Source organism: Pezoporus wallicus, unplaced genomic scaffold, assembly GCF_028554395.1.
Source record: "Pezoporus wallicus isolate ANWC-B61680 ecotype Strahan unplaced genomic scaffold, APGP_CSIRO_Pwel_v1 contig_3487, whole genome shotgun sequence".
Classification (NCBI taxonomy): Eukaryota; Metazoa; Chordata; class Aves; order Psittaciformes; family Psittacidae; genus Pezoporus; species Pezoporus wallicus.
The window spans coordinates 1,439,481-1,465,726 of NW_026636018.1; the positions used below are offsets into that span (position 1 = coordinate 1,439,481).

Sequence of the window (26,246 nt, forward strand, 5' to 3'; positions counted from 1 at the left end):
ACCAGTGATGAAGGAGCCTCTGAATTCTTTGCAAACTGTTTTAGAAAGAGGGACAGAGTTCAGGGCTTCCCCTCATCTTCATTTACCCTCTGGGATTAGCCATAAACCACAGTTTATTTCCAAGCTCTATTCACTAATCTGTACTCTTTCTGCACTCCAAAAAATCCTTATGTCTTCATGGGTGAAATCCATTTGGAGCAGTCCTCTTAGGCTCTCTTTATACTCATCATCCTACAGTCTGGACTATAGTTCTTCTCATCCTAAAGCAAAGATACATCACACCCTGATATCTCCCCTCCCCAGAACAAAGAACAGCTACTCTGAACACAACTGCACTGTAGACATATTTCAGTCAGATGAAATCTGGCCTGTCACAAGGCAGCTCCCTCCTTCCCCAGATGAATACTGATCTTCTATCAGGGAGTGGAACATTATCTCCAAACTGACATAGTTTAAAGCAATGTTTTAAATTAAATGGTGTATGTTTACTAGACTGGAAAATTCAGAAAGGAATTTTTTGTTAAAGCTGGTTCCAAAAATCTTCCATTATTCATAACTACACTATTTCCTGTCCAAATGCACTCTTTAAAAGATCTTATTTTACATTATAGATGCCCTGTGAGGTAGGCGAGAAAATCACACTAACGTGTGGACTACAGTTCATAGAAATTTCAAGAGCAACAAAGGCTTTGGATTTGGGATCTTTGACTGTTTGGGATTTCCACTCCCAGAAACACTAAAGCTTGCACTGAGGCAAGCTCTTCCTGATAAAAGACAGCTTTAAGTATGGATGATGAGTGTATCTTGAAGGCAGTATTGAGTCCACCCACAGCTGACAGTACAAACATATCCCTATATATACAAAGATGAAAGGGTTTACTAAATGCAAAGTAACGCCCATATAGTACAGTCAGGAATGAGCTCAGATCCAATGCTGCTTATGCTGCAAAGGCTGAATGGCAGATCTTAATTCCACAAAATTTAAAGTTTGCCTATCTGATCTAAACCAATTACATTACACTGAATTAAATACAACTAAAATAACTGAATGTCTGAGGTGCTTTACTGCATATAGGCATTTTGATATGAATGGTAAGCCAAAGGGAAGACCAGTATTCTTTCAAAGGCTACCTAAACCTTTCTGGTATTCCATTACGTCTTATATTCAGGTTGGTTTCCAAATCTAGCTCAAATGCTAATTCCCCAAGATCTGTATTTGCAAAGTCAGTTTGGTATTTCCATACTGCACACAGTAGGACATTGCATTTTTGTTGGAAATTGATTTTAGGAAGAGCAACTAGTTTATCAGGTCTCAGAGGAGTCTGCATACTTACTAGGAAGAAGGTGTTATCATAAATATCCAAAAGCAAGTTCTTTATTAAACTCTCATGAAATACTGACTCTCAAGAGAAAGGAATAATTCTAGAAAAATCATCTATCTGCCTGTTTTTCCAAGGCATTTTTTCCAGTCTTCAGTTCAGTAACTTGTTCCAATTTTGGCAAAGTGTTGCCAAAATATGTTGCTTAAAGAATTCAAGTCAGAATACAAACTGCTGATTCAGTACCTCGTGATACATCTCCACAGTACATAATTTCAGTACATGCACTTTATTTAATCATGAAAAACAGTATCTATCACAGGTAGGCACCATTTAAGTTTCAAACCTAACAGCTCTTCTGGGGTTTTTTGTACTTACAAAGAAACAAACCACAGAACTTTTCTATTTGGTGTAAATAAACTCTGGTGTATAAAGTAATTACAATGGTATAAATATAAAGATACTGATACAGCTATCTCTCATCCAGAAAGAAAAATAAGCTACATCAGTGTGAGGCACTGTTACACACTGATTGCACACAGTGTAAGGAACGTAATAGTGTTACTATTCTGGAAACACAAAACCGTAATCCTTACTGTAAATTTTATGACACAACAAGAACTTTGTATATGTCAGGCTTTATCTGAAAAGCCCGTATGGTTATCAATGTGTTTAGTGCAAAAGGAGACTTACTACTATCAGGTAAAGAAGCGAGTACATGTTTCTTGGATACTTTATTCTTGCACTGGAGTTTTGTAGGTGAGAAGGCATATACACTGACAAATCTGGGTTCAGCATCTTCCATCAGATCCTTTGAAACAATTGCAGGATACAGAGTGGATCCAGAAAGAGACCTCAAGGGGACATTGACTTCACTGCTTCATCTGTAACCTTGACTTTGTGGTGGAAACAGTCAACTCTCAGAAGCTGTATGTTAAAGACAGCGACAAGGAATTTACGTAAGTGTTGTTTATATTATAAGAAAATATCTGAAGCATGAGGTGACTGAGGTGAAACTCTTCCAGCCTTCAAACCATGCCATTCTTCCACATCGTAAACTGCACAAGTCTTGTCCTATTTCCTGTAGGTATGTGCTAATTCAGTCATTTCCTTTCTGTCTTTACAAATAAAGTGCAGGTCAGGTCAGTCACAAGATTGGTTCTGTGCCATTCCAGTCAATAACAGCTCCTTGCCACCTAGAAACGAAAGCAATAATTTTACATCTGTCAGTTAGTGAGATTATTGGAAAGGTAACCCAACACCCCTCTAACACCCAACGAACCTTAGAGAGATTAGGATAGACTCATTTGGAATAACTAATCACATCTTCTCAATGGGAAATGAAGTGAGGTGCTTGTGCCCACGTTTGGAGGTAAGTCTCCTAGCCCTTCCTCCATTTTTTTCTGTGTGATAGAGTCCTCAGCAGCAACAGAGTCAGAATATAGTACCTTTGTGTTGAAAAGACTGTAGAGAATCCCCAAGATGGGTACAAGAGTTAACACTATATAACCGGAATGCTCAGTCTCAGTTGTTACTAAGTAATTTGCACAGGTAATTTGCATGCTCCCATACAGGCAGGCCTCTAGTTAGGAACTCCGTGACTCTGAGACCCTGAGACCAGATCATTTAATTTAGCAGCCTTTTTTTTTTAAATCTTTTATCTGTATCAGCTGCTGCTGTTCAGCTGCCCACTCCAGGACTACGACCAACACTGAATACAAAGCAGGTATCAATCCTGCATCTGTCACCAAATGTGTCTTCATATCATGCCAGAAAACAAAGATCTGAACCTAGGTGAAGGCAGGATGATGCTCTCCAATGACCTCACGGAGTTAAAGCGAGTCAACCTACTGTACACTCAAGAGTCACTCGTTGCATGAATTGCACCTTTGTCTGTGTCATTTCTCATGTTTGCAAGTTTCAGGTCCACATCTGAGAACTAAACTATTGCGTCCAAAGTGTCAAGTATTTACATTTGGTTTTAGTATCTGTCTCAGAGTGCATGCGCACTGTAGTAAGACACTGGTAAGGGGAAGAAGAGAACACTGAGTTGCCAGAGTGCCACATTCTTTTTGTCACTGTAGAAAGAATGTGTCAGTAAGGGTATGGCAGCTCAGTCCTTTCACAGACCAAGTCAGTTAGATGTAAAACAAAACCAAAAGCTGAATTAATGCAGTATTCAGTGCAAAGTCTCAAAGGAAGTGTCCAACTGAGTACTGTTGTGAAATTCTTCCATTTTTTTTTTATTTTGCTGAGAAAATAAAAATTGAAAAATTGCAGAATGAATGTCCTCATCCCAGGATTTAGTAGGAACACACGATGGTGATGCCTCACATCTTAAGCTAACAGAGTATGTTCTAGCTAGGCAAACTCGGCCTAGTCTGGCATTCACCAGTGGTGAGACCTGTCCCTGTCAGAATATTATCCTTCAGAAAAACCAAATGCAAGTGGGAAGTACAATCACCACCTCCTCTCCTCACTGAATTTTCCAGGTAATGCCATCAAATCATCTCTTATCTTTGTGTACAATCTTCCCAAAGCTTCCCCTTATATCCAGGGTGATTAAAGCTTTGAGAGGGATCCACACAGATCCCACAAAGGCCATTCCCACACTGAATGAAATCTGCTCTGAGACTATACTGTACTCTGAAAATACTAACTTGTTGATACCATTTTTGCTGTTATGGCTTGAGATGTTGCTAATTGCTATGCAGTAAGGAACTGACCTTTTTAAATTCAATAAAGATCTTAACCAGAAAATTATATTTGAAGCAGGACTCAAGGTAAGTTTCATAACAAGCCTTATCTCCTGTGTTTGTTTTCAAACCATTTTTGCTGAGACATCTGTAGACTGAAAAGCAGTCTTTCTTTGCTCCTGTCAAGACAGATTCAAAACCTTTTTCACCTATTGAATCTGCATAAGAAAAGGTGTCGAATAGTGACACTGATGGCACTGAACAACTCTTTTCTTTACAGACAGAAACAAAACTGTCTAGGCAATGCAGTGTCTTCATATCTCCAAACTATCCTGCCACAATGTAATTCAAATGGAGGACAGATTCTACTCCTGATTCAATTATAATTTATCAGATTAACAACATCAAAACTACACTTGACACATCTGGTTCAACTACCACCTCACTCAAGGGTCATGGAGTTAACGGGAACACAAAAGGAACTGGTTCAGGCCTGGAACAATGCTCAGTCTGGAATAACATTCAGAGAATACCTCCTGTATTAATAATTTGGTATTGTTTTAGAGCACACCAATAATTCAGGATGAAATGTTTATGCTCTTCTCTTATCCACTAAATTTCCATTGGATATCTCACTTCAAAGCGAAACAGATGAACTAATGTATCATACAACTTCACTATCACAGAGGAAAGCTGATGCTAGAGGGTTAACAAAATTTACCACTGAATTCAGATTATAATATCAGATCAAAGTTTTACTCCCCTCAGGGAGAGCTAACAGATGTTATTTCCGTCAGTGCAGAGAGATGCTGAGGATTGTGACTGTAATACAAGAGTATACTTCAGGGAAGAATGGGATAAGACGTCTGCACGGCATCTCCCAAACAACCCAAGGATGCACATTCCAGACGTCTCTTGGTCAAAATCTAACTGCTTCTACAGATGTCTAGGGCTGAAAGCCACAATAAAAGCACATGTACTGGCTCTGGTTGGGAACCTGCAGGTTAAAGTGATGACTGCCAGAGACTAGTGATTCTAGCCATCTGATGTGTTACCTCCTTTCAACTCAAATCTTGCTCTTTTGACATTTTGTAGAATAGTGACTAAAAACATGAGTCTCCACTCTCTGCAGAAGCAAACCAACCTTTCTCCTCTAATAATAATAACAATAACTTTAGTCTATTAAATATGTAGTTTTCCCTTTGGGATATGATAAGAGAACAAACAGCAGGCAGATGCTAGGCATATAACTCAATGCATTACAGGATGATGGTGGTGATTACAGCAGGGTGGTGATGTTCAGGTATTGGGGTAAACAATGGGAAGGCTTTTCATGGATTAAAACACAAATGAGTCCTGTGAATGAAAGGAAACCCCCCAGTAAATATTTGGAAACAACAGTTAATCTTCTCAGTTGATTGTTCAGACTGTGAAATTCTCCATACTGCTTGAGAAATTATCCTGCATTTTTTAATGAGAAAGGTCTGATAAGAAGCTACATCAAAAATGCTTGGTCAAAATAAGTAACAGCTCTTTGCTTCCTTGCTTGCCTGACTAAAAATTAGTTAAGGAGTATTTTCCATGCTTGCATAATATAAAACATTCTTTATTTATCTTACAATTTGTTAAAATATTGGTTAGTTTGGTTTGGTTTTGCTTTTCCTTGTATATTGTTTCATAGTTGGAATAAAAAGTTCTTAAAACAAAGAGGGAAAATATAACATGAAAAACCTTTAGGAGCAAGGCCATGCTTAAATAAATACTCTCAAAGCAAATGGAGAATACTGAAAACAAGAAGCCAGACTCATGAGGGTAAATCAGACAGTCCTGAGAATGGTACAAACAAAATAAATTTACACTGGAATTTGCTGGTAATTTACTCCTCCAGTAGATTAAAGCAGGGAACTTAAAATAAACAAATATCACCATTACAAAAACTGTAAAGCTTTGATGGAATGCCAAGAATGAAAGATGTTCTAACAGCAACTTCAAGTAGTTGAGTGTATTATTCACCCCGCTGTGTGGGTTTCTGAGGCTATATATTACTTATTTTAGTTTTTAGTCATGCTTATGTGTCACTGGAACAGAGTAATCAATACAATACAGTGCAGAGAGCCTCGACTAATATCAGTGCTGCCATGTTACAGGATGCCTCCTCTACTTTTCTGCAACTTTATAATGGCAGCCCTGCATGAACACACTCTTTGGCAGCCACTGCCCTTATTTTTTTGTTGTTTTCTGACAGGACAAATTGTAGCAAGGAGAGGAGGGAAATTGCAAGAGAAATCTGAAGCTGCCTGGCTTGCTGATTTAGCAAATGTTATGGTCTTTGACAATGAGGCTTTTACTTCTTGCTCCAAAGATATTCAGATAGCAGTTTTCAAAGTCGTGCTGCTGGTGTTGATATAAAGCTGATTTTTCTATCCAGCTAAATTTCTCCATTTTGTTTCCCTCATGTCTCATTAAACTGAAAATATTCTCATTAACTTGAGTATGTCTTGGATAAATTACTTCAAAATTCGTAATTTAATATCATATAGACCTCAATATGGCCATGAAAACCCTACAGTAACTAGCTTTGTATTTAAGGAGAAAATATGACCTAAGAACTGCCAAGAATGACTTCACAAAACACAGGGCCCTGTGGTCTTGAGAAACTCTGTGTTGCCCAGAGACATATGGAAACTTTAACAAAACTGAGATCACTGAGCACAGGGTTTTGTGCATCAAGAATCATACCCAGGTCCTCCAGTGAAATTATATTTTTCAGAAAAGACTGATGAAGATTGAAGAAATTTTCTCCTTTTCTCATTATACCTGTACAACAGTAATCAATCACTTTCAGGAATCTGAATTTAGATCTGTTGAAATCAAATTGTGCTCCCAAACTGAATTTGGCTCAGTCAGTTCTTGATGACGTATGAATTGAACATCTTAGCCAGCTTGATGTTAACTACAACAATACTCAATTAAATGTGTGGTGCATATTAACACAGCCCGGCCTATCAGATCTTTTCTGATTTTTAAGCAGTAATATTGCAAGATTACTTCCTGCAATGTTTTTTATCACACTCCAGCCTTACATGTATTATTTATCTCAATAACTGAATATATCTGTATTAAAACCTTAGTTTCACTTACTTTGTCCTAATGCAGTGCTCAAGTGGAGGAGTAAGATCATTTTCTTTATCTTCAGCACACATCTGAGTTGTGTCTGCAGAGACATATCAGATATTATTAGTGCCTGGAGCATATTTCTATTCATACAGAATACCGCAGTAGCTTCTAGGACTCCACCCATGGAAGTGACAGACTACTACTCACACTGTATATTTCCTAGCGCACAACAGGCATGTATCCACTTTGGATTGAAATACCCTGGAAAGTGAACACTGCTGGCACTTAAATATCACCTCATGTTCACATCACTTGAACAGAGAGGACACAGACAGGGCCAGGAACGCTCAAGAGTGTGAACCATGATTCTGGAACTTTGCCAATAGCAGGGGCTTTATAGCTGACCTTATAGTGAACATTCCGGCAAACACTGCTTTGCTTCTGGAACCCTTTCCACTAATGGCTTACTGCCTGTTCATGTGGTGGAAGTCTAAAGGCTGAAAGGGGGAGACTGAATGTAAACACTGTTAGGAATGATCCTAGATTGTGCCCAGTATTACTTGTTTGGGCTAGAAACATACCCAGAACTAAGCTGACAACTTAACAATAAGGATGATCATGGGACTGTGCTCAGACTCATGCCCTGACCCAAGCTAGTTTACTAATACAGAGACGGTTACAAGGAAAATCTCAGATTAGAAAGTGAAAAAACATGGAAGGCTGTAATGAGGTTTTTATTTTGCAGCTGATGTCATAATTACAAAGAAAGCAACTTTTATTACTCTAATACTAAAGACAGCGGAAGTCCTACACTTGAATAGGAAATCCTAAGTCCAGTCGAAACCGGGTTATAAGATTCCTTCACCCTGGAAAAAAAGACTGTCCCTTGACTGTTGAGAAAGCAATACACAGATGGGAGAAGATGATTTTGGGTTGGACATAAGAGAGCTACCACAGGCTCTGAGCATTCTTTCGGGACAGAGAGGCAATTGCACTGTTTCGGGGAAAACAGAGAGGTCAGTGTCTCAGACACTGGATCTGTCAGCAGTGAAAGTAGTTGCTGAACTTCCCAGGGAGAAAACATCCTGCGACGAGCTTGGATGTCAGTCTGCTCAGCTGTTTCCTGTTTTGGAGTAAAATGTTTTAAACTGCAGCAGACAACATATTTTTCTTTTTCTTCTTTTCTGTCTGTCACCCAGCCAATGGGTGGTTTGTGAGCAACAAAAACTGCCAAGACGGGGTATAGGATATGGCTCTGCTTCTGTGAGACTGATCTAGACAGGATGGGAGGCAATTGCTCTTATATTCACAGCTGCCAATCTCAGATATATCAGGCTTCCTCATGTCAAAGAGAGAACCTGGCTCTCCCTTGCTTGTTGATTTTGTTGGTATAAATACATGCAGAAAAATCTGATTCACTGTAAGGGCTGGAGTAGTAGGAAATGGACAATACTTAAAAGTACATAAAGTTCTGGCCGTTTTCTCCTAGATCCTCAGGAACTTAGAGATATCAGGAATCTTTAAAGGTTCAAAGGGCTGTTTTTATCCTAATATTGAAGAGTTTGAAAAGGTTCATTAAAGGTCTCCAAAAGTATTTGGACCCCTCTAGGAATTCCTGATACTGATGTTCTGGATCTTCTCATAGTGAGAAGCAACAGCCACTGTCCTGACTACAGTATTGGTAGCAGGATAGGCAAATGGCATGGCTGCCTTTTCCTGTCATTGCCAACTTGCTGAATTTTGTCATTTTTATACTTGAGTTTTTCCAACCAAGAGATTTGAATGGAGGTTTCTCATACAAAGGAATAAGCAAAAAAATATCACTAAAGGTATATCTTACAGGAGTAGGCAAAGAACATTTAGCTAAGTTAATTAACTAACAAATTGTGATAAAGTGTTTCAGACAACTCATTTAAAGCAAGCAATACTGAAGTTACACTCTTCCATCTTGGAGTCCACAAGGAGGATATGAATATGATCTCTTATATCTTCACTTATATCCTAAGCTAAGGGTAGTGAGAAATTAAGTGCAAGCACAGCTACAGACAAACTTGCTATTCAGGAGTGCTCATATAATGAGCACAGGTTTAGAAGAGTGGAAACTGAAAAGAGAAGAAACCCAGAGAAGAAAGATTGCTCATAATTTTAATGGCAACCTTAGGAAGTTATGGTTTATTAATTACCTTTCCAGAAGACTTTTTTGCACATTGGAAAAATTTTATCTTAACTTGCAAAAAAAAGGATTCTGAAAGAAAGAGCCATATTTAATAGGCCAACATTCCCTAGAAGCTGCCTCCAGTATCTCTATATGGGCTAATTTCCCTGCTTGTGCTACCTTCTGTGCAATCTGCAAAGGGGCTGAGGATGGTGACTATGACTCTGGAAGAATCTTCTGAGAAACTCAGCTATATACATTTTAGCAATTGTTCAGCTGCTTTTTGAAAACACCTTTAAAAGGATACTGAGTTGAAAATATGCACCAGTGAGATATAACAATGATTTATTAAAAACAATTGTATAAAAATTCCCTATATCTTTACTTGGAGACACCATATTGTAAATGTTAACATAGGTAGCGGCTATCTGTATATATTAGAAAGGAAGATCAGTATCTCTCTTATAAAACCACACTTTTATACACATGGTCTCTGTGACATAGAAAAAAATTGCAGAATCTCTACTCAGTCCCTAAACAGCCAACAAAAGAAGATGAACACAATGCAGAGGGTTATTGATTTAGATACACTGGCATGCTGTCCTTCCCTGCCTGTCAGAAATTTCTATCTCAATGGAAATAATAAAGAACCTTCACCTATTTAGGGTATTATGTTGAATTCACTAGCAAGCATTGCCTGCTTTTAGGAAGAAACTTTGTATTTCTCATCTTCATAGGTTATGAGAAGCAGGGCAAATTCTCAGTATAAGTGGCAATTGCCATTACCCCTAAAATGTAATCTTACTCTTTCTTGCTTTTCTTGCCCAGTGTAATTTCTTCAAGGTTTCCTGAAATGTGACCTTGATTGTAATCTTCCTAATTATAAAAAAAATATTCCCATTTCAAGGAATTTACCTTCTTGCTAGTGAAAAGCAAATGACTTTGCTAACCTTCACCAGTGAGATGTGGCTATGCAGCACCCAGGACCTCTGGTTAGGTAACACTGCCTAACCGTCACAGCTTGCTGATATTTCCACAATGGAAATGCTAGTAATACTTAGCATTTTGAGATATCCATCTAGTACTGTATGCATGGTTTAAATGCATAATCAATGCTACCTTTGGATGTAAAGTAGTTTCAGTATATCTCCAGACCTAACAAGGGATTACTGTACAGCCAGGAAAGCATTTCCCTGCAATGATGAAATTTGCATTTTACAGCCTTTTGCAGAATTTCATAGATAACAAAAGATTTGCTAAGATACATTCCTAGAAGAGCTTAAAGCCACAACAGAAAGATATCTACCTCTCAATACAAGTTTTTGAGGAGAAATGTACAAACATGCCGTGACAGGTTGAACAGTAAAGAAAAATTTTCACATACTCTGAGCACTTGCTTATCCAGGGATCTCAGAGTGCTTGGTAGATCTGGATTTTGGAAACATTCCTTACTTACTAATGACGTAAAGACAGATAAGGACATTCTTTTTGGACCGTATGTTACATTGTACAACACAATAGAAAAAATGCTAATCTCTGTATTCTTATGCTGAACTGTATCATCTGTATCACAAAAAATCTTTTATCTCAGACAGACCATGTGGGAACCAGCTGTCAACTCTAGAAGTGTAAGCATTTTTGAGATTATATATAATGTGAATACTGCAACAGAATGACAGGGATTTTAATTAAAGTAAGAGGATAAATAACAGGCAGAAAGACAAGTTTACTATCAAATCTTGTGAGATGCTAAAGCCCCCAGCACTCCCACTCAATTAGACTCAATTAGAACATACAACACCCATGTATAAGTCATCCTGTCTAAGAACCAGAATGTAGGTGCAAACAAGCAATACAGCTTATTTCTAAAGAGTGGACTACAATAGAGTGGCTCCTTAAGATTGAGAAGGAATTTGATTAGATTGTGTAAATATACTGAAGGAAAGAAAACAAAAGATAAGTAGGTTATTATTAGCAAATAGAAATGTAGTGGTCAAGAATGTCTTAATATGGCAATAAGTAGGAGCTTTCTAAGTATCAGAATACTCCTTGTCCAAATGCCTTCCAGGTGGAGAAACACATAATTACTGTAAAAGCAGCTGCATAATTTGGCCTGGTTTCCTGAAAGAATGAGTGTAACAAGTCAGAAGATCTTTTTCATGTTTCCAGGTATGCTTACAAGCAGGTAAGAGGCTAGGCTTTCTTAGCAGATTACTGTCATATTCTGAAGTAGCTGTTGTTGGAGGCAAGGATTTCATGCTTCCTCACCATTTCTGCTCATTTTACTACAGGCGTGTAGGGTTGAGGAACAGAAGACTTGCACTTTCTGCCTACAGAAATTATGTGAGAAGACGTGAGGAAGAATAGGAGTAGTTAAATATGGCTTATAGCCCTGGGAGCATGAATAGACCAGACCAAAATCTTCTCCTTGGAAATCAGCGTCACTGAAAGATTTACCAGTCTATACAAGGTAGCCCATGCTCACATTTAACCATTTCAGGAGCTTATCCTCAAAATTTCCTTGTGAAATCTAATTTCCAATTAATCATCAAAACTTAAAATTATGAAGCAGGCACACAACTAATTTTTAATGCCTGAAACCATCATTGTTTGTATTAGTGGATTCTTCTGTTGCCATCATCAGAGATTAAATGCAGATTTACTGAGTTGTACATACCAACTGTTAACCGTATTTCTTCTTCCTGGTTAGCCAAGCCATCATAATAATATAGATCAAATTTCCGCTCTGTTTTCCAGTCACCTTGTAAATCCTTTTCCAAACTAAAAAGCACACTGAAGTGGCTTTCACTGCACACCAACCAAATTGGGTATTTAGGGGTCTTCAAGTAACAACCGACCTAAAGGGAAGATACAAAACAATAGAAAATCATAGGGAGCAGGGGGAGAAACAATTTATTTATTACCGTGCACAAACATTAATGAATACTCATTATACACTGCTGATGAAGCAGATCAGGATAGGTCTGGTAAATCATGGAACATAGCAAGCAAGCATCTAGCCCTGAGGTAGGCAGTTAATGAAATCCAGCTGTAGTAACCTTACAGTAAAAAGATCATATCCCTGATGATCAGAACCAAAAGGAATCCTGCCCTCTGCAATAGCTATAAAACCACAGTGAGTTTAGGTCAGGAATATTACATGAGATCAATGGGAGACCATGCTCTTATGCAACAATACCTGGAAGCCAGGCAGGAGACTTCTTAGGATCTCAGATGACATGACACCCCTGTGTGAGCAACTAAACTGAACTCAAAATCTTTTATTGGATTAAGAATATAATACAATCCCTTCACTTTAGCATATTCTTCTAGCTTCATAGCCCAGACATTTTACATGTTCTCAGGTACTAGAAGAAAGCAACAACAGAAGCACTTGTTTTGATTCACTATTCTTAAAGGTAGCTGTCTTGGCCATATGATCATGAAATGGTTGACTTTAAAATTTTCACTGTAATGAGAAAAAAGGACAGCAAAGTTGCTACACTGGATTTCAGGAGAGTGAACTTTAAGCTATTCAGGGAGCTATTTAGCAGAGTACTAGACGATCGTTGTAGGTCCCTTCCAACTGAAATAAGATTTGAAGTATATTTCTTAAATCTACCAGATGCTTAAAATGTAGGCTACTATAGCAATTCTTTGGATTTGCAATGACTTTTCTCTATATGTGTATTCATTTATCAGTTTAGCCATTTTTCAAATGCTGCTTCACCCCATAGTCTTTAAGGTTCAAGTCTAGCATAGAGTTGTGGCTCATATCTATTATTTGTCATGGAATTTATGGTTTAAAGTAGACATATATATGCTTTAATACCTGAGAGAGTGTATCTATGGTTTTGAAACCTTACATATATATATACTGATATGAGTCATGGAAGTTCTCTGCATCCCCTGAGGTCACTGAATAACTTGTAGTATTTTCTTCACCTCATACTAATGGGTTCTGAGACAGATACCATTCTCCTACTGCATCCTGCTGCTTTAAAACTGCAGTATCAGTTAATGATATTAGTAGCTTCAGTAGTAAATAACAGTAAAAATAGTGACGAGATTGCTTAATGTAACAATTAATTAATGTAGCAAAGAAACCTAATTTCTCTCAGCTAGGATTTTAATATTCAGCTATAATAGATATTTACTGTTAGCTATATTCCTGTCACTGAAGCTGTATAAGTTCAAAATAATACTGTTTTTTCTCCCATTGAATTGTTGGGTTTTGTATCTTTAATAAATCGCTCAGGGAAAATAAAAAACAAAATCAAACTGTTTGCTTTCAGTGGAATGTTTCTGACAACAGCTCTGCTTATTATTCATATAACAGAGAGAATCACTACCATGCAGGATGCTGCGTATAACCATCTTTATCACCAGTTCTGCATATCCCTTGCTAAACAGATATTGCACTGACGGTATGCTACTAATCTGCAGAACAAGGAATGGCAGCCAAGTGTGCAAATATATGCACAGAGAAATATGAGATCAGTTTCTGCCTCCATAATACAGACACATGGATCAAAGAAACTTTGCTAGTTTAGAGGCTCAGGTAGTTTTGAAGAGGTTTGCATAGTAATATGGTGATATAATCTACAGAAATCATCTACTCTATTGCAACTTCTACGTTTACCACTATGGGATTTAAATAATGTCTCAGCATATGCCATGGGTACTAGTGGAAACTGGAAGATTTTTAACAGAAAAAAATCTTGTACATGCTTTCTAGATATAGATTCACAGATACAGCTTCTGCAGCCCATTCCCCAGTTCTTCATTTTGGGCAGACAAGTGCATCAAATATATTGCTAAAACGCAAGAAGCCAACATATATGCTATTTTAATTAAAAATCTAAACAGCATCAAAACTAAGTGATAAGTAGTGTGTGGGATTTTTATTCTTGAGATTTAGAATTTATATCTGAAGTGTTACATGAGTACAAATTCAATTATACTCCCCAATGAGAATTTCTGCTTATATAACAAGTCTCTAGCTAATTAAGTAACTATTCCCTGACTCATTACTTCACTAATATCTATTCATAACAGCCTTTTATAAAACAGCTTTGGGTTTTTATGTAAATTCTCGTCTTAAATTTTTTAGAAGCTCACAAAAATACTCATAACAAGAGTTATCACAAAGGGAAACACACAGATGCAATAAAAGACGGCAAATTAGAGGGATACGGATGAAAAGATTCAGTCTCACATATTTTAATATGCAGATATATCAAAGCCAGAAAGGAACACCCAGTCTTCTAAAATTGTGTTCTTCCTACATATGTCTGATAAAGTAACTTCCAAGCTTCATCAAACAATGTTTGACAAAACAAGATTAGAGAGATACAGCTGTGTTTCAAAGCACACATCCACTCCAATTCTTACACACATGAACAGTCTCACTGAAGTCAGGACAAATTGCTCAGATGAGTAAGGTCTGCAGGAACGTTCTCTAAACATATATAGTTTTCAATTACAATGCTTGCAGAAGAAGGTGAGGACATGAACTTTAAGACAATAATGAGAATCTAAAAACATTTCAGTTCAAATCCTCATCTTTTATAAAAAGCGGGAAGTCTTTGTTTCAGTTACATCAATTATTCTAGGTGAGGATTGGCTGCTGCCTTTAACATCAAGTTGTGTTCCAGCTGTTGGCTGGTCACTGCAGGTCTGCTTCTCAAAACAATCGGCCACTCTGTCCTATTACCATCACCTTCCAGAGGCTTGTGGCTCTCCAGAAACCTCAGAGTATTCCTGCACTCTGGGTGGGAATAGAATGGAATGGGAAAAGGTCAGGCAGCATGGAATGGGTTTTATCCATAAGGTTAAAATTCCTTCATATCTCCATATTTCTTTGTCTAAACTTCCAATAAGGAAATTCTCTCTCCCATTGAATTCCCCAAATCATGTCTAATTTTTTTCTACAAAATATAATATGGAACCATGCTACTGGCAAGGTAAGAACAATCCTCCTTGTGAGGATTCTTCTGCCACCTTCTTGAAGCATCGATTGTTGAGTAGATTGAAAGCGTGCTCTCATTTAACTGGTCCAGCTGGTGAGTGGTGAGCGCTTCTTCAATTGATGGGTCAGGTTGGCTGGTGGTAGTGATCCTGGAATATAACAGGACCTTGAAGCAGAACAGGGAAGAACAAGCATGAACACCAGTTCTGACTTCTCATGAAACCCTTCAAACTCCGAGTGTGTGTTATCCAAAAAGTGCTTGCCAGAGAATGGGGCCCTTCCTTCCAGCTTTTGTATGCTGCCCTGTGAGTGTAATGTTGCCTTTGACTTCCAAAAGCAAATTAGGGATATGTAACTTGAATCTCTTCTATTAAATATTATTTTTGTAAAGGGCTCAACAGCTGTATTTCTTCTTTGCAAACCAAAAATAGAATCCCTTTTGTTTTTTTGAGTTATTTTTTGGTTTTTTTTTTCTGTTTGCAGTAACACAATGCATTAAAAAGTAATAATGCATTACTATTCAAATATTTGTTTTCAAACATGATCATTAACCTTCAGGAAAAAAAAAAAAGTAAGGAGGGGAAGAATGAATTAATGAATTTGGTGTCTTTTCGTGCTGCATGTTTTTAATTCCTATGGAGACTTCACTAACCCTGATTCTCTCCCTTACAAATCTCTTAAGAATGCTCACAAATTTCAGTGACACAATTCTCAACTTCGGAAAATGTCAACCTTTCAAAAGCAAGTACCTTTAAATGGCTCATTTTCAACACTCTGGGTGGTCTTTTTCCACATCTGACTTCAGTGTGCATTTGCACAATAGTGAAATTAAATCTACAGACAAATATTTATTACTGGAGAATTATTCTAAAGTATCTGCCAGAACGAGTTTATGGTACTTCACCATTTTGCTTTTATTTTGTCATTGAACAGGCTATTTTTTGCCATATGTATACCAAAAGAAACAAAAAAGAAATATAATGTAGATACTGTGTTTCTTCATCTCCATTACCTTGAACAGAAACAAACATTAGATTATCACTTCTATACAGTGGCTATGATTTAAAGAAGAAAAGATTATACCAAAGCTAGGGGAGATCACTTTATATGGCTAGTGTGATGCCATTTTTCTCCAGGAGCTTTATTATTACTTAGTGTAATTTCACTTCCTTGCTTGTTGGACTTAGATCATAAATTAGATATTATTTCTTGCTTTATGTTTGCTTGCATGAATACAACAGATGCTTATTTTCCATAGCAATCATACAATACAGTACTGAGACCCATGTGATTCCACAAAGGTCTGGGTTCTGCCAAACTGTGTAATTTCTAATTGTACTGAATCCAGTAGGATTGATAGACAAAAGGATAATTACAAAGCTTTCACAGTTAAAGGCCACAACCTATTGTTTATTCTGTCAATGTTTTTTCCTCATAATTGCAATGACCTTTACTGAATTAATATTAAACAATGTTCCAACAGTGAACGTTGACACTAAAGTGTCAATGGTGTCAAAACAGATATACTTGGATGGGCAAGAGCACCACTGATTCAGTTCACCTATTTGACCAGCAGTATTAAAATACCAGGTCAGCCACAATACTATTATATTTGCATCTAGTTAAAGGACACTGTGAGGGTAAAGATAATGCCACTGATGTGTACTTGATTTCAATCAGATTAAGAAAAATAAAACTAATGTTCACAAAGGTTATTATTCAGACTATGCATAACTTAATGACTTAATGCTGTGTGACAGCCTTAGATAATTTCTCTGCAGCTTTGAATCCTTCTTGTTGTAGAAAAGGAAATCTTTCTGATAATGAATGTGGCGGCAGGAGAGGACAGGAGAGAGAAGGGCAACATTAATGAAGAAGAACAGAAAGAAGTGTGCGTTCAACCCTAACTCAGACTCTGCGAAAGCACTGGCTATTGACTAATGTTCTTTTATGCTGCTGTGGCAAGGCAGAAATACGTCAGGGTACTAGGTAGCCTCAGGACCTTTTATTGATCCATGTCCCATTCTGCTGCTTTTTTGGTACATCCCATCAAGTTGGAGAAATGTTGAGAGAGATTCAGACCCTCATTCAGACTTCAGCACTTTGCCATTCCCTTAACAAACATGAAGGACTTTATAATTCACTTCAGTAAATTGCTTTACTGCAATGACAAAGATAGGTCAAGACTCAGTTCACTTAACTCTTCAGCACCTGTTTCTAGGCCCTCTAACTTAGGTTGGCCCCTAGGCTTTGCTGTCTATAAATCAAACAAGGAAAAGATAGGTCTTGCAAAAATTTAGATGCCCCCCTGTTCATAAACTATAAAGGGAGTTGGCTGGACTGAACTAAGCATTTTCAACCTACAAAGACCTAAAATTAGGTGGGATAAATCTGGATCCACATGTAGGTATTTGTAATCTAGAGAGACATGTGGAAAATATTTGACTTTTCATTTTCTATTTTGTCTGTTTGCAAAGCATGCAGAACTCTTTTAAACATGTGGGATTTGTTGTTCTTATTGTCTTGAATAAAATCTTTGTGATTCTATTTTATTTGTAAGGATGTTGACAAGAAATCAATGCCAATATTCCAGCAACAGTGACTGGCCTCTGGGAAAATAACTGTCCATGAATGACTAGGAGGACAATAGGACTTCATTAAAATTTTGGTTTCAGGCTAGAAAGGGAGATGTAAAAACAAGGGATGAAGAACAGACTTTTTAAATGGACAATGCTTTGTCAGCCTTGTTTCAGTTAAATTTGTATGTATCACATATTTTTGCCCACAGTGGTGATCAAAAATGTCTTGCATAACCAGCAGGGTCCCTTGCCGAATGCATCTACACAGCACAGTATCCACCACATACCCATTATTGAAAAATAAGTGGAAAATTAAAACCAACCATCAGTTTCCATTTTGCATACGCATATTTTTGTTGTTGGTTCCTTAAGCGAGTTGGTTAAAACCCTCTTTCTAAACCTTTCCCTTCTGCAACCCCACCAATGACCTGGCTTGAATGCAGTCCATCTGACTGAGAAAGATGCCTGTTTAGCAGATATATTTCCCAGCAAAAAAAGGTTATAGAAAGGACGTTCCACAGGGCAAACAAACAGGTGAGGTGCCAGAAGACAGAGCATGTGTGCTAGATTTAATAATTCAAGTAGGGCTTGTTATAGTACAAAGTGTGCTGGTCGCATCAAAAGGACCAAAGATAATATTTCCCATCTGTGGAATTTTAATGCATAAATTCTGTTTATTTATGTTTGTCCCTCTTTTTGAAAACAAATTGGAAAAATGAGGATAAATTCTTTGCCAATGCCACATTCTCTCTCCATCTTCAGAACTGCAAAAACTATAAAGCATCAGTCTCTTGAAATGCTGACAGCTCAGGCAGAAACTTGGACACCGTCAGGAATCAGAGTAAGCTGAGTTTGGGAGGTCAGATAATAGTAGGTTTAACTACCATAGCAGGGCAGGTTGAAAGCAGGAGAAAATCAGTGAAGACAAAGAAGAATCAGTGATAAGGTTCAAAAGTAACCTTGAATACTTCCACTACTTCACGTACAACAGCACATATCTAAAATGATTTCAAAAAAGCATTTCAGAAAGATGGCCAAATTCATCAGCCAGTACCCTACTTACTTCAGAATAACAGATTCAGAAGACCTATATTCTCTTCCCAGTTTAGCCACTAGCTTATTGGATGACTTGCTGGGATGACACTTTAACTTTTGTTTGTCAGTTACCCCCCTGGAAAATGGTAATGATACTTGCCTCTTTTGTGAAGCACAGACCTATTCACAGGAAATGACACACAAATGTTAGATATTAGTATCATTATTATCATCATTAATAATAATAAAAAAATAGTATCTTCTAAATTTTTCGGATGCGAATGCAGATTATTTTTCTCTTTTGTCACTGTTAGTGTCTTAAGTTATCTGGTATAAATACAAGTAGCATGTGTTTCCATCTCCTTCTATTTTTAACATCACAGTAAGTTTTGAAAACTTTCATCATTCCAGGTTTTTTTCACCTGCAATTTTAATGTGACATATAAGCCAAAAACCCTGACCCAAATGCAGGGACTTTCTCACTCGCAACTGCTATAATTGGCCCTGCCCACTTCTCTGCCTCACCCCTTTCTCCGAGATCTTGTCTCTGCTGCAGAAACGACTCCACTCCCCTGAAACTACTGCTGAACTGCTGCATGCTGCATGCCAGCAAACAGAGGGAAACCTCTGGAAAACCAATTTTACGTGGACTGACCTGATTTTGGAAATGTTGCTATTTCTTTCGGAGCTCTAAAGAGATCCCAGGAAACATAAAATATTAAGTATCTTAGTTAAATATGTAAAATCAGATGGAAATAATATAGCTTAAATATGGGCTTAGCACAAACTAAAGAAATCCAAAGATGTGTAACTTGCCTACCAAAAAGTAGCAGAACTGGACTTTTAGGTTTTTTGCATTCAAATACAGAACTAAACGTTTGCATATGGAATAGACTGAATAAATCCATTTGTCACTGTGACAAAATTTGCAACAAGTAATTACATTACCAAAAACATCCTGAGTATGGTAATATGTTAGGAGTGATGTTTAGACATAACAGTCCCAGACAAATTACATGAAACACACATTTTTCTAATCAGCAAAGATAACACATTCAGCATGATCCAGTGAAAGGGATTAATAGATCAGCAACAGAGGAATTCTTCAGGCAATCACTGGAGAAAAAGGGGCTGATCATATTGTTTTGACTTGTGCTGCTGCCAAAGTTTGACATAAGGATTAATTCAGTTCTCATGCCCTCAAGATATTTTCAACTCAGAAGACATACCAAGGAAATTGTGGATTATATACAAATACTCCACCTAATTAGACAAGAGAGATAAAATGGTATAGAAATCTTTCTCTATGTGGATTTACAGAATGTAGCCTGTAATCTTCCATATCTCTTCTTAAATACATTTGTAAGTTGGAAGAAATCTAGAGCAGAGCAATAAAAATAAGCGGTGGACAGGATGCGCTGATGAAAAAGGGAGGAACTGTTACATCAGCTTGCAAATGTCTAGCGGATGGGATGAATTGTTTAGGGGCAAGCTGGATTAGAAGTAAATATGATAATCAGAGGAAACTAAGTAAATGAACAGTCAAATTTAATATTAGTATATTTAAAGCACCAACTGTATAGTAGATATTAAAATCTCCATATTTGCAGGTACCTGCAAATCTGTATTTGCACTTTCTCATATTTTAGAGTTGAGATATGTAAGAAAAAAGGTAAGATCACAGTTATATGTACAACAATCACCTAATAAATGGACAGCTAAACGGAAAGGCAGGAACTTCATGAATACATATTTTTTAAAGAAAGCTTGCTATATAACAGAACATAAAAATATCCTGAATTATCCCCTGAGAGGTTGGCTGGATATGACCTAAAGGGAATTTTCCAACTCTAATGTCTATGATTCACCATATAGCATTCTCGGGATTTTCTTACTCCTGGAAACAAAAAACCCAAACCAAAACACACAAAAAAACCCCACAACAAACAAAAATGACAATCCTTTTCCATTACTGGTTTCTGTTACCATCCTCAGAGCCACAATGTAACTGGATGCTGACACAACTTACGGAAACACTGAGAGGAAGAAAAGAGTCAATTTGAAAGACTTACAGCCAAATGCTATTCTCAGTTTCATTACCGCAAACTATCAGTGACATTTATCTTTTCTAAATTGTTCTAAACTTATATCTTTGTAACAGAAAGCAGAATCCGTCCTCTCATGCTAAAAAGCCACTGTGGAGACTCCAGTGACTTGAGACCAAAGGCCACCAGAATCTGACTTCTGTCCTAGTCCTAAGGCAGCACTGCAGCAGGAGCTGAGACACACAAACTGAAATGCAGAGAACTTGCAGATGGTCTTAATAAAAAGCAAGACAATTTGCAGCAGATGCCTAACTAATGTAGACTGAAAAAAAAAAAAAAAAGGAAAATACGTCTACTGGAGTTTCTGTAACAGATTAAGTCACTGGCTTGCAAAACAGATCACTGCCTGTGAGTCCAGCTCCTGCAAGAGCACAGTAGTAGAAAAAGCAGACCCCCCTCACTGTATAATTTGTAGAATAAGTGGAAGATGGTGTCTGATTCTCTGAGTAACTTTTTATTTTTAGAGGGAAAATGGGAAAGAAATAGCTCCTGCCTGCACTGACCTAATTTACCATTTTGCTACCTAGATGCCATTTTCCTCAGAAGAAAATGAAAAAAATGCTATCATGGTGCATAACCATTTTTGGGGGTTTTTTTTTAGGCTTTAAATGTTACATTGCTCATAGAAAAGAACAAGGAACTTGAACTAGACACAGAAGCTAATTTATTTTTATTCCAGTTTGTTCCAAATTAAATAATCTGTTTTGGATACAATGATATGCTGCCTTGACTGAATTTAAGCCTTGTTATAATCTTGTGAATAAAGGACTTCATTAGTTAAGAATAACAAAAATCATAATCTGTCAGTAGCAGAAAAACATTACTGACTTTAGCCATATGGAAAACAGTTAAAAATCAAGCTTTGCTTTCAGTCACACATTTATATTAGATCAGTACAAACAAATTCTTTGCTAATCACTTTCAAATGTTGGTAGAGGCACTGGCTGCAAATCCAAATGGGACTGTTACAATTATCTAATCTAGCATCTACCACAAGCAAGAGAACTTCAAATAATACCCTTGCATCAAACACAAGACTGCTTGTTTAAGAGCATGTTTTTTGGAAAGATGTCAATCTTGATGACAATGTCTATTGATGGAGAACCACTGAAATCCTTATACAAGGTTTTCCAGAGGTAAATTAATGGCTGTCAAAATTTAAAATGTTTAATCTACCTTTTAATTTTCATGATTACTATAATTAAAATACTAATTTCAAAGACATTAAAAGGACAATTCCCATTATATTGACACGTATTTTAATTGCCTCCCCTCCCCCTTTTTTTAACTGTTAATACAATATGACCACCATTACAGCATAGAGTAGAGGATTCAATCAATCTGGTCCCCCATGACATAGGAAATTGTGGAAAACTAAATTCTTAGGGTGAGTTTCTGCTCCAGATTCAGCTGTTTACATATACATGACTAAGACATGGGTGCCCAAATGTGAGCTAGGTGTCTCAACTCCACTAGATCTCTCTCAGTGGAGATCTAGTGAATACAGTCAAGGGAGACTGTTCAGCTTAGAGCACATAATTATGTTTAGTCTGCTGAGCAGCTTTCAGCCCCACAGACTGCACTGAGCAGTTCCTAGTTCACCTATACAAATCTCTATGGCAGCCACTTAAATACCAGTGTTAGTTTAAGCTGACTCCTTCTTTAGGAGATCAGTTAAAAAATGATACAGGCATGTATGACTTGAGAATCTATAGATCACTCAAGTCATTTACCAAGGGGTGGCAGCAGTAACACAGAACCTTCATCCAGAAGTGTGACCACGCTCTAAAACAAGCACTAGACGCCTCTGAGTGAGCAAATGAATCAAGGCCATAATTTCTTAGCTGATATACTCACTCCAAGCTAATTTAAAATGTAATTGTGTCACTTTTAATTAAAATCAAAATAATAGAAAGCATACCTGACAAACATCATAGTGCTCAAAGAGCGACAGCAAACCAATATCACTGCGGCTTGTGATACCTTTCAAAATTGTGATATTGCCATTTCCAGAGTCCAGCTCTATCACATTGTTGAAAACATTGGACACAGCTTTTCCAGTCAAAAGCAAGTTCACCAATTCCTGTTTGTGACATGTCGAAAAACAAACAAATAAGCAAATCCCAGTAAACATCTTGTCTCTACCAGATATCAGTAGAAGATTAATTCAGGACTAATAGTTACACATGCACCTGACCCTTATTTTTGTGGTGGCTTTAAATTTAGCGTAAGGATTAGGATTGCTTACATTTTTTTTTTCCCCTGAAATTTTAGGTTAAAGTCTACTCCCAAAGTCAAATGAGAAAATATTAGCAGAGTTTTCAGTGTTCAGCTTTCCAGAGGCAGACTGCTCTCAACCTTCTGTTGTTTTTTTAAAAAATTCAAACATTTTGGTGTCCCTTTTGCTCTACAATTAAAGCTACAGCATGAATGATGTAAATTAATAGTCTATACAGTACTATCTGATATTTCTGCATGTGCTTAGTGATGAATTTTCTATGTTGGACAAGATGTGTTAAAAGATTATTTCTTTCTCACTGATTATTCCTGGATGAATTTAAGACTCATTCAGTAAGACATTCACCCATATGGCTTCACATCTGCTCCTCATCACTAATGTACTTACTATAACAGATTGTTGATTACTTCTTCTCCAATTGGACTGGAAATACAGGTGTGTCAGTGTCTAAATACGTGTGAGAGGGTGGAGGGGTGTGCATGTGCCCTTGTGAATGTGTGTAAAGTTTAAGGAGCAGAGATACTAGACGAGTTGTTTGTGTAAGATCCCACAAGGGCAAGCTAGGATGTAACAGCATGTAACAACATCTAGCAGCAGAATGTGCTACAGCAATGAACAAGCTAACTACTAATAAATAACATATGTCAAGAAACATGATGGAAAATAACAAGAATGTTTCCAGAAAAAATAGTCCATATTACCATACCCAAAGACTTGAATAGCAATGGTATTGCCAGTTTGAACTTGATGTATGATTTGAAAAATACTGCACACATTTATAGCCCCATGTTTCTCCTGAAGGACACCCCAAAGTTTATAGGCTCTTCCTGGTGTTTTCAGGACACCTAATCTGCCAGTGATGTTCCACTTGACCTTCTTGACAAATGACTGTGTAATCACAGTCTAAAAGTCTTCTAGCAACAGTAGAAGAGAAGAACATGCACTACGTGTCTTTTAGACACATCTATAAGTCATCAGTATTTCCAGTTTGAGGAGTTTTCCAGCAGTTAGTTGGGAAATGACCATTTACAGAGGAGCTGTACTAGCAGGCATGCAACCCCAGTCACCTTTCCAAAATGGCAGGGAGGAAACACAGTTTGCAGTCTCAGTGGCATCTCAGCACTGAAATCAAGTAAGGAGGATGAAAGAGGTGGATGAGAGGAGTATCAGCACATGCACATATGGGTACAGACACACATGGACCAGAAAACCATGCCAAAAAGCAGAGGCTCTGAAAGCAAAGCTAACAATATGCCAAAACACAAGAAAGAAAAAAGAATAAAGGATGAAAGTTTTTGACATCATGGGGAAAAATGAAAAACATTAGAAATTTAAAATAACAAATGCCATCTCTTTCCAGAGGCCAGTTCACAGTTCTGCACGCAGAGGTTGTATGACATCCCCAAAGACCACATGCTTAACCTACCTGAGTACAATAGCCATGGCTTCCAATCAACCGGTTTGTAAGCACGTCAAAATCATTGCGCACCCTGAAAAGGAGTGGAGAATACAATTAAATTAAGAGTGAAGAACACAAATTTAAATAGGATTCCTTTTTTTTTTTCATTCGACTTAACATTTCTAAGTCTTGAGAAGAAATCCCAAACTGGTTTCCCAACCATAAATATAGTTCTTGATTTTGGAATCCTTTCAAGGTGATTTTTGCATGGACAGTATATATCAGCTAAACCTGTGGCAAGTAAAAGTTGGTTAGAGCTAGACTGAAGAAAATAGCTGTAAAGCCACTGTCACTACTAGTTAAAATTTTAGAAATTAGAACTACTGGACTACTTGTCTTACAGAGTTACAGAGTCACAGAATGGTTGAGGTTGGAAGGGACCACTGGAGGTCACCATGTCTAACCGTCCTGCTCACAGCCACCTAGAGCCAGTTGCCCAGGACCATGTCTTGATGCATTCTGAATGCCTCTAAAGAGGTAGACCTTGCACCCTACCTGGGCAACCTACTCCAGTACTCAGATAAGATGTTCTCACAAATATGTGCATGTATTATTACTATCATTAGTACTTGGAATACACCCACCACAAACTGATTATATAATATATATACTATATGGTCCATGAAAAGAAGAGAATTAAAAACCAAAACAACTCGAGGTCTATGCATTCATAATACTGCTGTGTGGTCGTTTTTTCTACCTTATGATATCAAAATGCCCATGAAACTGCATTATTGATAAATATGGAGTAGCATGTCCCCAAACTAAGTTCCTTCTTGCATAACTACTGGAGTTATTGAATTAGTGATTGGTTAATGACCTAAAAACTGCAACTCTGATAATTTTATCCTGCAGATATAATGTAATTGAAAACATTATTTTACACATCAATAAATGTCTAATACAGCGTTGAGAAAAAACAGCGTACTGTATGCTGGGACAGATATGGCAATAGACTCAATTGGTTAATTCTATGGTTCATAAAAAAGCTATTTCCCTTCAGAATACATTAATCACAATTGTTTTGGCTACATTCTTATTTTGGTATTGTTACAAAGATAGAGAGAATGCCTGAATGATCATCAACCAAAAACTTAGCAATTCTATATACATCTGGCCTTTTCATTCTCATTTGACTTACTTGTAAAATTTTCTATGCACCCAAATATTTATATTTCCAGGCAATTAGCACAATTATTTTTTTAAAGAATTTTTTTTTTTGCGAAAAACTTAGGAGTTGAATTTATATGGTTAGAGTAAAGCTAGCTAGGAACTTCCCTTCAACATTGCTATACATGGCCTGCTAAAAAAATTGATTTCTTACGTAATAAGCTGGGACATGCCCTGTCTTCATCACAAACTTTACATAATTATGATTTCCTTGCACGCCAAGATCAGAATATAATATATGATTTTCAGCTCTAATGATACTTAGAACATTCAAAACATCATAGCCATTGAATAACAACACCCTTTAAAAAAAAATTGTTTTAAAGGTAATCATAACAAAGTGCCACAATAATATCTTTTTCTAGTGCGAAATCAAAGAAAAGTCCACAGAAAGAGTGCCT

The 26,246-nt window shown here is 37.2% G+C and overlaps 1 protein-coding gene across 4 annotated transcripts in view; it reads right to left on the reverse strand.

Moving 5' to 3' along the window:
• Positions 1 to 1,591: 1,591 nt before the first annotated feature.
• MINDY4 (MINDY lysine 48 deubiquitinase 4) overlaps positions 1,592 to 26,246 on the reverse strand; it is a 69,887-nt gene continuing 45,232 nt past the window's right edge. For 3 of the 4 annotated variants that reach the window (XM_057398948.1, XM_057398945.1, XM_057398944.1), the window contains 5 exons: positions 24,643 to 24,706; positions 22,899 to 23,060; positions 11,965 to 12,145; positions 7,157 to 7,229; positions 1,592 to 2,515 (listed from right to left, as the gene is read on the reverse strand). In XM_057398948.1, coding sequence (XP_057254931.1) covers positions 2,467 to 2,515; positions 7,157 to 7,229; positions 11,965 to 12,145; positions 22,899 to 23,060; positions 24,643 to 24,706 — 529 coding nt within the window. In that variant the 3' untranslated portion in view covers positions 1,592 to 2,466. Of the gene's footprint in view, positions 2,516 to 7,156; positions 7,230 to 11,964; positions 12,146 to 17,583; positions 19,009 to 22,898; positions 23,061 to 24,642; positions 24,707 to 26,246 lie in introns of those variants that run through there. The other variant, XM_057398946.1, reaches the window with a different exon arrangement.